Source organism: Stegastes partitus, unplaced genomic scaffold (assembly GCF_000690725.1).
Source record: "Stegastes partitus isolate 25-593 unplaced genomic scaffold, Stegastes_partitus-1.0.2 Scaffold1917, whole genome shotgun sequence".
Lineage (NCBI taxonomy): Eukaryota > Metazoa > Chordata > Actinopteri > Pomacentridae > Stegastes > Stegastes partitus.
In genome coordinates, this window is record NW_007579648.1 from 98900 (window position 1) to 114229 (window position 15330).

At 37.6% G+C, this 15330-nt stretch overlaps 3 protein-coding genes across 3 annotated transcripts in view; 2 read left to right on the plus strand and 1 right to left on the minus strand.

Moving 5' to 3' along the window:
- Positions 1–2316, plus strand: part of dnal1 (dynein, axonemal, light chain 1) — a 10425-nt gene extending 8109 nt beyond the window's left edge. The window contains exons 3-5 of the mRNA XM_008302991.1: positions 9–135; positions 343–483; positions 1208–2316. Of these exons, the coding sequence (XP_008301213.1) occupies positions 9–135; positions 343–483; positions 1208–1257 (318 nt within the window). The 3' untranslated portion in view covers positions 1258–2316. The remainder of the gene's footprint in view (positions 1–8; positions 136–342; positions 484–1207) is intronic.
- A 2908-nt stretch (positions 2317–5224) lies between these two features.
- On the plus strand, positions 5225–11299 carry tedc1 (tubulin epsilon and delta complex 1). The gene is made up of 8 exons (XM_008302992.1): positions 5225–5365; positions 5584–5668; positions 6182–6396; positions 6567–6704; positions 7057–7125; positions 9106–9192; positions 9527–9716; positions 10429–11299. Exons 1-8 carry the CDS (start codon positions 5225–5227, stop codon positions 10824–10826), a joined length of 1323 nt encoding a protein of 440 aa, XP_008301214.1. The 3' UTR covers positions 10827–11299.
- Positions 11300–11902: 603 nt separating this feature from the next.
- On the minus strand, positions 11903–14533 carry pth2 (parathyroid hormone 2). The gene is made up of 3 exons (XM_008302989.1): positions 14430–14533; positions 14011–14190; positions 11903–12260 (listed from the first exon to the last, which is right to left on the minus strand). Exons 1-3 carry the CDS (start codon positions 14531–14533, stop codon positions 12083–12085), a joined length of 462 nt encoding a protein of 153 aa, XP_008301211.1. The 3' UTR covers positions 11903–12082.
- Positions 14534–15330: the final 797 nt, after the last annotated feature.

Genomic DNA, 15330 nt, shown 5'->3' on the forward strand with positions numbered 1-15330 from the left:
GCGTGCAGGAAGCAGTCGGGGACACATTAGAAGAGTTGTGGATCTCTTATAATTTGATCGAGAAACTGAAGGGAATCAAGTGCATGAAGAACCTGAAAGTCCTCTACATGTCCAACAACCTGGTCAAAGATTGGTGTAAGTTACATTTGTTGACATATGCAACACGTTAAATATTAAAAAACACATTGCTAAATTTTACATCACTAAAGGTTTCTAACTTTGCAGTTGTGGTCTCTTTTGATCAGGTGTTTATTCTTATTTTGAAGTTAATGTGTCACTTGTTCGTTGAAATCCACAATCTGACTGTCAGTGTATATATGATGTCTTTTCTGTACTGTGTAGCGGAGTTTGTGAGGCTGGGTGAGCTGCCGTGCCTCGTTGATCTTGTGTTTGTTGGAAACCCTCTGGAGGAGAAGCATTCAGCTGAGGGCACCTGGATGGATGAAGCCTGTAAAAGACTTCCTAATCTGAAGAAACTAGATGGTAAGGGTATTTCAACAGCCATTTATGTGATATAATACGTAGCTTGTCTTCTATTTTCCGAATGCTACTGTGACCCCTTGCCAATACAGACAGTGTTGAGTCTCGGTCAGCCAGATGATTCTGCATTACACTTTATCATCATTCTGCTATAGGTTGAAAAAAAATGCTCTGACTTGCTTTTTATTTCTCTAAACCAGTCACAGTTGTAATGGGCAGGGCTAATGGGATGTTGCGTAGGTGTTCCCTCAAAATAGTAATCTGGGCTTTATTGTTTCAGTTGAACATTTGCACACAGGAAGCAAAACTGTGATTTAAATGGCTAAAGCATTACTGCGCGATCCTAACCTTTGGCAGAACTTGAACTTTTCAGAGTGGTAAGTTGCTGCTTAGAGGTTGTTGTTGTTTCCATTAGTAAATAGATTTTTAAAGGTGCATGAAATGTGCACCCACTGGCAGGTTTATACCCACAATCTACATCCGGTAGGTGAGACTAGACATTGGTAAATACTTTGGAACAAATTGCATGGTTCCTTCTAATAAACCCCCTGAAAAACGAAAAAGGAGATCACAGGCCTGTGAATGTTACCAAATTTGCTTGAAGGTCTGTGACATGACATGCGGGGAAAAAATGGCAGGTGTTGACATTGTAGGTTATAAGGTATGTAATAGTAATAAATTGTTGCTTGCAGAGGTAACTAGTGATCCTTTTTCCTGTTGTTTTCAGGAACCCCAGTCATCAAACAGGAAGAGGATGAGGGAGAGGGAGAGAGCTGAGAAGCGTGAATGTCTGAAAAATTCCAACCTCTTTCCTGAAGAGTCTTCCCTTTTTTAAGTTTTGTATGGTTTGTCATGGTGCTTTTCTTTATAGAGAATTGATTTTTATGACAGACTTTGTTGTAAATCAACAAGCACAAAATAATAATGCGTACATTTTGGAGTTGAAAAAAAGTCTTTTAAATTGACACTAAAGGCCTTGTGGGTTTGGGACCAGGATAAAGATTTGATGAGGTCAAACCAAATGAGCACATTTCCCTAATTCTGTTTACAGCATTAGGATTTTTTACTGTCACACTGTGAAGGATATTGAAGCTAATATGAACGGTTCTGTATGCCTGAAAATTGACTGTGGTGGTACAGCACCATTTGTTGGCTGAAAATAGGCAATAACTGTGTTTTTCCTACAAGAACTAAAGCACAGTGTAGCACACAGACCAGTGAGCAGGCACCTTTGTGTGGACCACATGCTGACAAGGTCGTACTATTATCTCCATACTGCTCGACGTGCTCTTTAGCCAAATAGAACTTGGCTGTAAATACCTTAACATTACCATTGAGACAGATCTCAATACAGATTAGCTACATTATGCTACATTATCATTCTTAGATAGAAAGCAGTAGTAGCTTTAACACAGGAGGTCACATTACAATGCAGCTATCTTTCTCATGGGGCGTAAAGGGACCATCTCTAGATACATTGGGGCAAAACTTGTATGACCAAAATACGTCCATAGCTGTTTGTTACTGTGCTGTTTAAGATCTTTCTGTCAGTAGGTCACTGAGGTAGTATGTCTAAACTTGATTAGAAAAAAAAGTAATATAAAGGAACAAAAACTTTTCTTTTCAGTTCGGTTTTGGAGCTAAGGTTTCCACGATGTTCTGGTTCTGAAAGATGTGATACGATGGTAAATGCAGTTGCATACCTGCATTATACTGTTTCTGTGTAAATTGATTTTTCATGTTTTAAATTATTTTTTGGCATGTTTGAGCTTGTAATTGCTGGATGTTTATGATTTTAAATGATTTTGATATTTTGAATAAATGCTATTATTATTATAACATTTGATCTTCTCAGTTAAACCTTAACTTGTCAATAATTCTCACTCGGTAGCATACAAAGGTACAGTGTATAATGATTGATCAATTAGACATATAGCTTTGACTATTTTTAGAAGTGCATACTGAAGAGTTACTCAAGGTCATGTGATTGACACATTTCTCCAGGAGGTACTTTCCACTAAAAGAATAAATTGGTCAGTTTAAGTTGACAGTGTAAGATAATGAATGAATGAAATGCTTTAAAAATAACTAAAAGCAGTCGTGGAATGTACCTGGGTATGTTTAAGTACTGTACTACAGCACAATGTTGAGGTACTTGTACTTCTCCTGAGCATTTAGATTTCATGGCACTTCTACATCTACTCCACTAGATCAGTATTATACTTCTCACTTGGCTACATTTGCCCAATAGCTTTAGTCACTAACTCTAAAAAAAGGAGACTTTTGCACACAAATCATTTGAACTTCATAAATTAAACTACCAAGCAGGAAATACAAATAAAGTTAGAATGATTAGTCATCTGATAGAAAATTAGTAGGTAGCATTGAAGCTCATGTCATGTTAAATTACGGATGTTTCATGTTTCCAGCTTCTCCGGATATGAAGATTTGCTGTTTTTGGCATAACACTGTTTATATTTTTAATAATACAAAACAGTAATAATTAAAGTGTCACTCTTATTTTGGTTTTCAAGCAGAGTTATAGGTGAATAGGGAACATTTTTAAGTCATAAATCACCATGAAACTATTNGTAAATCCCAAATATTGAACTATTCCTTAATGTTATTTGTGCTTCTTGACTTTGACGCATTTCCTTCACCTTACCTGATCAACCTTGAACTCAGATAAAACCTCCTGTAAAATATTCACCACTGAGGGCAGCTATTTGATCTGCTGATATATAGGACCGAAGCGTCAGAGCAGGAAATGGCCGGTGTGTACTGTAAACCTAAACCCCAGGCTTCAGTTTCAAGTCACGTTCTCTGTTTTGGAGCTCCTCAGTGACTCTATCTAAATCCACTTCCTGGTCATTTAATTAAGAGTCTGTCCAAACGTGGAGAAAGAAGAGGGGATTATTTAGCGTTATTGCTGACTGGATGTGCCTCAGATGTTCTGACAAATACATGCATTCTAAGAGTCTGCCGTTCATTGATAAGATCTCTTGTTTAGTTTGTTTGGACAAGGACGTCACCAAACATGCTGACGCTGTACACAACAATGTGTGTGTCACAGACATCGGCTCTAAAGTTGCAGCGAGCGTGGTGTGAGCTGCGTGTTCGGTCTGTGATACTGTACACCACCTGGACAGGCTGATCTCACTTCTTCCACTGACGGCCACTGAGGGACGTGCTGGTCAGCGTTGTGGATTTTATTTCCTCAAAGCTACAAATATTATGTCTAAAGACAGCAAGTTTGAGTATAGGAAAAAACACATGATTATGATGATTAGTAAATACACACTCTGTACACAAAGCTCCTCCATTAAATTGACAGTCAGCTTACAAGCCAAATATTGTCAGGTTTCTTCATATACAGGCTTTAACTATGGCGTTTGCTTGATTAACAGATATTTAACAGTTTAAGGGTACTGACAAACAATATCATCCTGCTGCTGGAATGTCAGATAAGCAAGCTGGGCTGTTTTTAGAAGACAAACCTTTATTTCGAAGGAGACCCACTCTCTGTGCAAAGCAAGTTAAATTCATATTTAGGCTGACAAAAACACAAGTGGGGTCCAAAAGGTCTGAGGCCACATTGAAAATATGTAATAATGTAAATTGAAGAAGATCACAAAAGGCTCTCTGGACATCTTGCTGGGAAAACATGGCTTCTGTAGTTTAAACACACTAGTGCAGTGCTGCTGTCATTAAAAGTAAAAAGAAGCAAACAAATACTGAGAGATTCTGAAATTCATAGACATTTTTTCATCAAAATACAAGGATCTTTGCTTGTGGTCCACTGTATATGTTAAGAATCACCCTCACTCTTTTCTTCCTCTTCTTGTTAGGTCTTTGAAGGTCAACAAGTCCCCTTATTTAGTATGATTCATAAGCCTGTTGGGGCTTACAGGCACATAGGCCTCTCTCATCTCTCTCTCTCTCTCTCTCTCTCTCTCTCTCTCTCTCTCTCNAAATGTTTTGATGAATAAAATGTTCTAGGTCAAAATGTAGTAAAATAAACAGCTAGTGTATTTTTTTTTGTCTGAAAGACATGTTGTAGTAGTAAAATAGTCCAAAACCTCAAAATTGAACAGTGCATGAATAAATTATCCCTCAATGACATTTTACAAACAAAACAATTCATTCACTAATTGACAAAATAAACAGTAGAGTCGTGTATAACAAAAATAATCACTAGCCCTGTAGAAAACACTTCAAAATGAGATCCAGTTCATTAATGCATGACAATTATTAGCGTCATGATGTTATATTTAATACTGCAAGTAAATAAGTACGTAAGTAAATGAAGTTATTGACTTAACTTTGGCTGACTGTAACACTCAAAGGAAACATGTATACTTGTGCTTTTTGTACTTGATGGAAAATCTACTGATTTACAATTACACAAATAGAAGCAAATACGATTTTGAGTGCAGGACTTTTATGTTAAATTGAGTATTTTATAAATGTTGGTGTTTTTACGTACGATGTGAAGCGCATTCTCATAACTCCTTAAATTTGGAGTTCGCTTTAAGAAGCCCCTGAAAAATAAATCCCGCCCTCGTAGTCTCGTTTTCATTGGTTCGTACACATGTCAATCAATATTTTGTCCATTTGCTTTCCTTGGCAACGGCAACATACCCGGAAGTCATTGTCTTCGCCGCGAAATACCAACAGCTCAAAGCGGCATAAATGTGTTTATAGAAGAAGTGAAGTTATCTCTGCTGAACTAAATGTGGCTGAAATGCAGCGGACTAAAGCGTCTGTGAGTGTGGAGGTGAAGCAGGTGATTGGAGCTCTGTGCAGACTTCTAGCGGCAGTCGGCGTGGACTCTGTGCCCGCACCGGAGAGCTTCAGACGGGCGAAGTTCGGTGGTGGAGCCGAGGTGGGTTCTGGAGGAGCTAAGTATATATTTTTTAAGTACTGTACTTGTACGAGTAAAAATGATAGCAACTGACCAGGACTGTTTGGTCTTATTTTATTGCAGGAGCAGACATGTAGATACAGGAAATTGTCCTGTTAACACAAAAATGTCTCCAAAACAGACCCAGTTTGTTGTTCATATTGAAATGTATAGTTGTCTTTCTGCTTGATGTTTTCCAGGAGGACCAGTTTTGGCAGCTTCTTTCCAGCATCCTTCAGAAAGCTGGTGTTGTTCCGTCTGAAGCCGGCTCACAGCTCGGAGGAGGTCAGTGGAGGCTGTTTACGCTGATTGTCCTGGACTTTACTGATTTTCACTTCAGACGTTTTGTTCAGTGTTTGCTTGTCCCAGTTCCTTACTGAAGCTACTTGATTCTGACATCAAATGAAAAAAACAACATCAGCATAAAAGTATGAATTTAAAATAACTGTAAGGAAAAGGACCTAAAAAGTTACAAATGCACATTATTCATTATCCAATATAAAGGATAAGATGTCTCTAATTTATACTACCTGCATTTTATATTCACTTCACCTGTAATTCATTTATATGTGTGTAAACCGTGTGAAACTAAACAGAATTTCATATTAAATGTTCTAAGGGTTTGAACATGCCTTGTTTACACAACATAACCTCATTATGACAGGCCTTCAGATTTTTTTTTTCATGCTGTGCTGTCATTCCTCTCTTCCTGTATTGTTATGGATCCACAATTATATTCACTGACGTTTCCTGGAGGGAAAAAAAAAAAAGATGTGTTTTCTTTGTGTCTAGCCTCAGAGCACAGAAAGTGGGTGGCTGCAGGCCTGTGGCAGACTGGCTACCATGCTGACTGGATGTATGAGAGCGAGGGAGGAGATGCAGAGGGGGGAAGGAGTTTGTCCAGCAGAGATCTGCTCCTGGCGCTCGGCTGGCTGCTCGCGAGTGGAACACTGGAGAAACTGCTGACACAGCGAGTACAGCAACTGGACAAAACACTGCTCACATCTGTACCTGTAAGTATTACTGGTAACCTGTTAACACTACAATAGAATGCTTGTGAATCTAACTCTGTATTTACTGTAGATATTTGTGTATATATTTATTTATATGTTTATATTTCTATATATTCTATATGTATTTCGTGTCTTAGTTTGTCTGTCATCTCTCTCACTCTGTCTATCAGGTGAACCTTCACCTTTCCAATGAGTTTCAGTCTGACTCTGCCTCCCTGAGGAGACTTCAGTGGCTCACAGGGTGTCTGAGACACCAGGGAAGGATCCTGCTGTCCATGCTACAAGAGCGAACCCGACTGCTTCATGCTGTGAGGAAATCCTCTCTTTTCTATTTCCACAAGCTGTTTTTCTTATCTGCCAAGAAAAAACACTGCTCAGAGGTTAACAAATAAGAACCTCGAGGATGACTAAAAATGACATTGGCCAATTGCACGCAAGACTTTTTGACCTTTAATAATTCAAACCACGCCATCAGACAGCATCTGCACATTGGCACTGTCATATTGTTGAATCCCTCTGGCTACTGTGACAACTTGTATTTCTTTCCCAGTCAGTGTGACTTCCTCTTTGCAAAAACAGCCTAATGTTTAAAGGGTTCATTGACTTATTTATTAAACAACAGTCATATTTTGCTATCTAAGAATTTCAATGTATCCTCAGGTTTTTTCTGCCAACCTCTCCTCCACTGCATCTTCGTCTTCTAGCCAAAGCTCTACAGTGTTAAAAGAGGTAAGTTTGTGTTGTTGCAAACATGAATTACTGGTATTAGGCTCCTTTTTCCTCCACTGTTGACCTATTGCTGTCAATGTTAAAAGTCTGCTTTCGTTGGCTCACACAGCGTTCTTCATAGTTTTCATAGCTGAACATGTCTGTTTCTGTGAGCAGGTCATAATGGCCGCATGACACATCACATCCACAACAAATATTGGATTAAAAATGCATGATGCAAAATCATTTTCTCTATTAGTTACCTTACAGCTGGCTCAACTAGCTTGCTGTGTGTTGCAGCCGTACATTACTTTGAAGATTATACAGTGAAGACTGCAAACCTGCAGGGTTTTGCTTTAGTCTGGAACAGTGTTGGAGGAAGGATTCCTGTTGTTTACTGAAGTAAAAGTACTAATATGACATGATAACTACTTTGTTACATGTAAAAGTCCTCCATTTTAAATGTTACTTTAGGAAAAGTATGTAAGTATAATTAGGAAAATGTACTCACAGTAAAGTACTCAAAAAAATGTCATATGTGACTCTATACAGTTTTATATCATCATAACTCAAGCATTGATGTAAAGGCAGGACTTTACTGTTTTAGTTGAAGTTAATTTTGAACTATTTATTATTGGACTGCACATAATTTTCAACAGAGATTAGTCTGCTGATTATTCTCTCCATTAGTCAATTGATTAAATGGTTTGTAAAATGTATTTTAAAAAGTGAATGTTAATAATTTATTAAATGATTAAAATGATGATGGAAACGTTTTCCCATGAAAAATGACTTAAATGGTTTGTAGAACAGTTGCCAGTTAATTTTCTGTCAATTCACTATTTGACTGATTGTTTCAGCTGTACTTGTATTATCTTTTCGATAATTTAATAACTAACAAAACATCACGTTTTATAAACTCTTCATATGCCTTGGGCGCAATAGTCTCAATTTGTAAAGTCGTAACTAAACCTGTCAAATAAACAGTGCAGTAAAAAGTACTGATCAGTACAAGTATAAAGTGCCATGAAAAGAAAAGACTCTAATAAAGTCCAAATACCTCAAGTGCAGTACTTGGGTTGAAACCATAATTTGGAATAATTAGAAAAAACAGACTGAGTTCTTAACTGTGATTTAGATGAACAGTTTTGGATCTATAAAATAAATACAGAGCATTGCATTGTGGGATTGTTTGCCAATAAGGGTGTGCATGTTATGGACACTTCTTTTTCATTTAGTTTTGGAATATGCAAGGGCACTAAATAGTGGATATTATTATTATTATTGTTGCTATTATTATTATTTTTCTGACCACTCAAGAAGGTGGAGGATAAACACTGTGCACTGTGCAGTAAAAGTGAATCTGATTACTTTCACTACACAGTTATCTGATTTCCCTGCATCCCACAGTGCAGTGGACCTTCTTCCACACGATAGAATTACAGCTGAGTGACTCAGCAGCTGTCAGTGAAGACTTCAAATGGTGATGAGGATAAGTAAGGGTTGGAAATCTAATTTTGGGCTGGTTTCTCACTTGGAAACCCTTCTCTTATTACTTAGTGTGAAACACATTTTGGTGCTTCTTCTCTGTCCAGATACTAAAGTTGGTTCTGTTAATTGCTACAAAAGGTTTCAGTGCACTTTATTGTACATTTTATGCTTAATTCTCAGTCACGTGAATATAGTTGTTCTTTGCCAAAACATAAGATGTCACTTGAAAGTTCATTTTGGCTCAAAGACTTTCTTAATTTAAGAATCTGATTTTAAACCGTTCATATACGTTATGCTTTGCTTACCTGATGAGTAATATCAGTTGTACTTTTGATTTTGTTCCTGTGACGGTCAAGTTGTTCTCTGTTGTTGTTAGCTGCCAGTCTATATTCTTGTTAGACCAATTTATAATCTAATTAAATTAAAATTTCACTTCTATGAGTAAATATGCCAACTGTCAATATACTTCAAGCTATGTTCAAAAATACATCTTTGTGTGTCTTTATAAAGGACTGCAGTTGCATCCGGCAGCTCTGTGACCTTCTAGAAGCATATCTGAACTGGACACAGGTGGAGAAAGTCTTCTGGACGTGGATGGTGCGTTTTATTGTAACAACACTACAGAAAAGCACCTGCACAATTCTTGATTCTCAAAAGCTAAAAGCACATTTCCTAATGTGGCTAATTATCCATCAATAAACAAACCGTGAATGTTCAAATAGGAAACAGGCAGTTTCACACCAGAGTGTATTTGTGACTGAACTGCGACGCTGACGCAGTTTTGCTGTGATCCAGTTATACAAGTATTGCTCCCAACCTACAGGATTTGCTAAATTCTCTCCTCCGTGCTGTCCAAGATGCCAGCAGCCATGTAAGCCAGAAAATGTGATGCTAAGTGTGTGTGTGTGTGTGTGTGTGTGTTTGTATGTAGGACAGTGTGGTGGACTGCCATCTGACTGGTCCTGTTGTCAAAAGGCCTACACATACACCCAGTGGGAATCTGAGAGTGTGTCACCACGGAACCTGGGGGCTGGAGAAGCTGGAGGACATGTTGTTGAGACTTCCTACTGCACAGGAGTGCAACACACACACATCCATTAGAACACAGGTTAGTGTTTTCAGCAGACTTTAGAGATTAACATAGCCAGTCAAACATAAATGAACCCTGTGAAAACAGGTATTCAGGCAATTAAAAAAAAAAAAAAAAATAGGTACACATTTAGGAAAACATACTTTTTGACTTTTCTCCCAGAATGACTCATGTGAGTGTGTTGCTCATGTAGGGATGTGGTTAGCCAAGCTTAGCATAAGGCCCGGAAACAGGGACAAACTGTTAGCCTGACTCTGAGGTTGAAACATCCACCTTTCATCACCCCTCAGCTCACTGATTAATTAACTTAGTTTTTTGCCTCTGCACAGACACGACAGTACAGAAGCTGCTAAGTGTGCTCTGTAGCTGCACACTGCATCTAGCTGTTGTTATCAGACATACTTCTACCATGGAACATTTCATTTGTCCAAAAGGTTTTTTGGAAAATAATCTCAAAATTACTTAATAACATTTTTTAATGATTTGTTCTGTGTTTTAGGCCCATAAATAGCAAAGAAAATGCCTCTGATATCTATTATTCTTTAGTGTGTTTTTGCATTCAGCATGAAAGCCTGCCTGCTTTACACAGCACCATCTGATTATCTGCTTTTTATTAGGTGGCACTTAGTTTGCACTTAATCCCAGTTTATGGCATAGTGTAATAACATTACAAATATGAACATTTTCACTACTTTGTAGTGTTATTCTTGTTTATGTACTTGTGTTGTATATTTCTATCTTAGTTGCATCTATCCTCTATTCTCTGTCTTCCCAGGAAGGCCAGAGGAGAGGCAGAGGGGATGTTAAGGACAGAGAAGGAGGAGAGAAGGGGCAGGCTGGACTGGATGCCTCCTTCCTCCCTCCTTTTATCTCCTCTCTTCCCTCTGTGCCCGCCCTCAGTCAGGTCTGCCGAGCCAGACTCAGAGTTGAGAAGCCAGTCAGACACAGAAGCTGCACTGCTGAGGACGTCCACAGTGGTGCTGAGGCTCCATGTGAGCTGCCGGTGTCTCAGGCTGCAGAGATGCTGCTTCATGCTGAGACTCTGCTGCTGGAGAGGAGGGACAGGCAGCGACAGGCCAACAGGACACAGCTGCAGGAGATGATTGGCAGGCAGGATTTACTGGTGTTGATACCACCTTAGATGTTTAGTTTATATTTGGAAGATGACATTTTGCAGTAGTGAATGAGATGCTCCTGTCAAATTTAAAAGGACCTGTCTATGAGATATGTGTTTATTTTGTGGGGGACATGTTATAATATTCAAGTCTTTAGCTTTGAGATTCAACATGGATTTCTTTTTTTTTTTTTTTTCATTTGCCAACAATTCACATGACAGTTGAAACCAAATATTTTGTTGCATGTTTTCACATTCTCAAGGAAATAAACTTAGAACATAAGCTTAGTGTAGCACAAAGTGTCAGAGTGCTTCACAGATCCAAGAAACAAACAACACATACAATCAAGACAAATTAGGAAAAACAAAGAACATTAAATGAAATCATTCATTGTAATTAAGAAAAAGCATTCCTACATTTTCTAACATGACTTTCAATAAATGTAACAATAAATTCATATTCCTACATTGTAGATTAAATGAAAAATGAAATGAAAAATACTTTATTTATCCCAGAAGGGAAATTCAATCTTGTAAAAGCTCAAGAAAGAAATAAAGAAATATTAAATTAATATGCATGTGTCCTCAGAGTGTCCTGAGTTTTTTTGACAAATGAACTGTACAATTTAGAGAAATGTTTTTTTAGAATTAATTTCATCTGGTTTCTAGATGTAATTGGTGCACACAGGGCGCCGTACAGGCAGAATGGGACCAGTCTGGTAACCTCCATGTGACGACAATCTCACCGGTACTGTATGTCCTCCAACATGTTGAGCAACTAATGTAGTGTTGTTGTTTTTTCTAATATTCAGAGAATACAAACACGTACAAACATGCCTAGTTGTTTGGTTTGTTAGAATAACACCATAAAACCCATTGTTGTGATGTCAGTCCTATTGCATGAAGTCAAACACGAGCTACAGACGTCAAAAAACATCATTTACATCTTTATTAACTCATCAAATGAAATAACACCAAATTATCTTCTGTAGGACTTAATGAACTTATATCAGATTTCAACAAAATCTGTGTATTGTTCATCTAACATTTTGTGGAAAATCAATAAATTAGAGTTTTGAACAGTGAAGGAGTAAAACTGTACACGAAATATAAATACAGTTGGTAGGATTTTAATGTCAATACTGTCTTCTGTTTTCATGTTGAGTGGCTGGAAACTCCCTCAGAGATTTAAAAGGGTTTTTTTTGTTTGTTTGTTTGTTTTGCCAGCATAGGGGTCAGAGAGTTGGTCTGAATTTATGGAAAACGTTTTAACAACTGAACTATCACGAAGAATTAACCACCAGGAGCTTCTGCATGTAGGAGTTGAGCCACTTCTGTCTCTCCATGGAGGTGAGGAGCTTACTCTTCTCTCTGAAGGCAACATCATCAGCCACCACCATGTTCCTCTTCACCAGCCCGGCTCCTTGAGGCGACCACTCGGCAGGCCAGGCCCCCTTTACGCTGCACATATTCAGACAGAGACAGAACACAAGCCAGGTACTACAGGATCCAACACTCATATGTATGTGACTGACGTCATTGGGTGGTAAAAGTATTCAGCTTCTAAACTTCATCAAAAGCATAAAGTACACACTATAAAAATACTTTGTTACAAGTAAAGCTCCTGCATTTGCTTTTAACAAAGTCAATACAGGGAAGTGTTTCCTGTGGATGTTATACTATTTTATCTTATTTGATTAAAATTACTTGTATCACCCACAGTCCAAACCTCGAAATCGTTAAGCATACAGTTACATTTTTGCAGTAATTAGTATCTTAGCCTTTCAACTCCACTTGCATAAACTGTTAGGAAGTTTGATTACTAACAAAACACATGAGCTCTACATATGTATTATGTACAAAAATCTTTATATCTAATGGAGCTAAAGCTGATAAATATAGTAGAGTTAAAAGTACAATGGTTTCCTCTGACATGTAGTGGACTTTAAGAAGAAAGTACCATGAAACAAAAAAAAAAAAAAGACTCAAGTAAAGAACAAGTACCTCAAATGTGCTGAAATACAGTACTTTAGTGAATTCCACTGATGACCGTTCTCCACTTCAGCTGAATCTGATCAGTCAAAATTCATGACTAAACAGACTGGTTTTGTTATTGCTTCCAGTGTCACCTAATAGCTCTGGTTTTCTCAGACAATGCAGCTTAAAGAAATAGTTTTTATTGACATTTTGGAAAATGCCCCTTTTTAAATGTTTATTTTCGGAGAAATTCAGATGAGAGTATCAGTGTGACACTAAATCTGGCTCCACAACCAGCAGCTGGTTTGCTTAATTTAGCACTAAAGATGGGAAACAGACAACAGTTTTTTTTCTTTTAATGGATTAAAGAGAAGAAATCTAACTTAGTAATTATTGTGCTTTATGAGCACTTTCATCTTTGTGCCAAGCTAAGCATCACCTGGATGTAGCTTCATGTCTCATATTTAGCAAGTTTAACTATATTTGACACAAAGTTACATTTTACATGTGCTTCCTGAAATCTCAGTCAAGACTCACAACTGGTCAGAAAACAAATCAGATGAGTAGTGAGAAAATTAGAGGAATAAACTAGAAGAAAATCTATCTTTTTTCATATTCTTAGCTTTTGTTCTTAATATGATGGCTAACAGTTGCACCCTTTTCTGATCCTAAATTAATTTAAATGAAAAACATAAGATTCTTGTAAACTTGCAAACAGTGCCAATGGTCTCAGAGGAACATAGATTCAGATTTCTCAGTACATATTTAATAAATGTTGCAGCTCCAGTGGTCTTGAGCTTCGCAGATGGTTGTGGTTTTAGTTTTTTGGGCAACAGGACAAATGTAGGTTGTAGTTTTACAGGCTGACATGCTGGAGTCTGGCATTAACTTCACAGTGATGACAGTGCTACAGCATGGTGCCTTTTGTTTGTGTGCAGATAAAATATAGAGAAACAACATGTTAAGAAGGTAGCTTTAAAAGTGTGGGTAGGTGTTTGTTTTTCTTTGTTTTTGTTTTAATCTTAGTGCCAAACCTTTGCTTCACTTTATACGCAGAATATTTAATTAGGTAAATTAAAACAAGTCTTGTTCTTAGCAAGAAATTGGTACTTCTGGATATAAGAACAATGATTGTGGTGTGGTTTATTTTTATCCTCACTTTTCCATTGCTGTTAAATATTCAGTTTCATTTGATCAGAACTTCATGATAATATTTTCCCAGTTGAACGGTTACCGTTCCTCGGCCCTCTCCGGGTCAAAGAGCCACGCCTCCCTCATCAGTCCGGCCTTGCTGTCGGCTGCTGCTCTGAGGCTGGGAGCTGACATCATGTGGATGCTCCAATCACGGAGCGAGATAGACGGGAAGAGGACATCCAAGTCATCTCGTTTATGTTCCTCTGAATCCTCAGGACGTCTGGAATCAAATAACACTGAGCGGATTTTTTTCTGAACTGGGGCTATGATATATATGAAAAGTTTTAAAAATGTATTATATTAATGACATTATATAGAAATATTTAAAAAAATCAAACACAGGAGGAGGATTCACTCCAGTGGTCTGAAAATGATCCAACTGGTTGATCTATTTGTTCAGGAATTAGTCATTCAGAATCTGCACACCAATAACCTGAATAAGATTTAGTGAAGAACCACCTGAGAGGTAGTCGGGGCTGAGGGAAGCCAGATGTCACCAAGGTCATACCCAGAACGCAAAGCAACATGAAGGACATACGGGAAACAGAGGGAAGCTCAGACATCCTGAAATACGAAACAGAAAAAGAAATGTTTTTATGAACAGTATCTTTATGACCCTCAAACTGAATCTAAACACATATTTAACATGCTGGCCTTATTATCACAGGTAGTTCTTTTTGTTGGAACCTCACAATCAATGATGTAGTGAAGAAAAGGATGCAGTTTGCATATAATGATCCAGTATGTTAAGGAATCTATTTTCTTGTGCCTTCAACTCTGATGCAGACAGACTGAGGGACACTGAGCAGAGGTTCCTTGTCTTTATGGGCTTGTGTGTTTTATTTATCACTTTGACATGTTAAGTACACTCTATAGTCAATTATCATAAATGGAACAATAAAAATTAAAAATCTGTTTTCATCACAAGTCAATATGATTTGTATTTCTGCACATGTATTTACTATTTATTAACTGATGCAATACCCACTGAGTCACAATGTGAGCTTAACACAAAACTGCATGAAAATGAATTATTTTTTTCTGAGTGTAAAATGAGGCAGCATATTACTCTAAATATTTTTAATGTATTTTTTTTTTCAACAAGCAAAATGTTCAACAGTTTGTACAATGTCTTCATAAGCACCTATAATAGTACTTGTACAGGAACTCAAATACAAAAGCAACATTTGTTTGAGATCCAAATCAACATCGTAACCTTGATGAGTGTCTGCACTTTCACAACACAGTAATCTTACTGCCACCTTATTGTCTTTTTTAAACAAGCATGTATGAACAAGATTCTGTACATTGTAGCAGGTTTTTTCAGGTATGTTCCTCAGCAGAACACTGTCTGAAATGT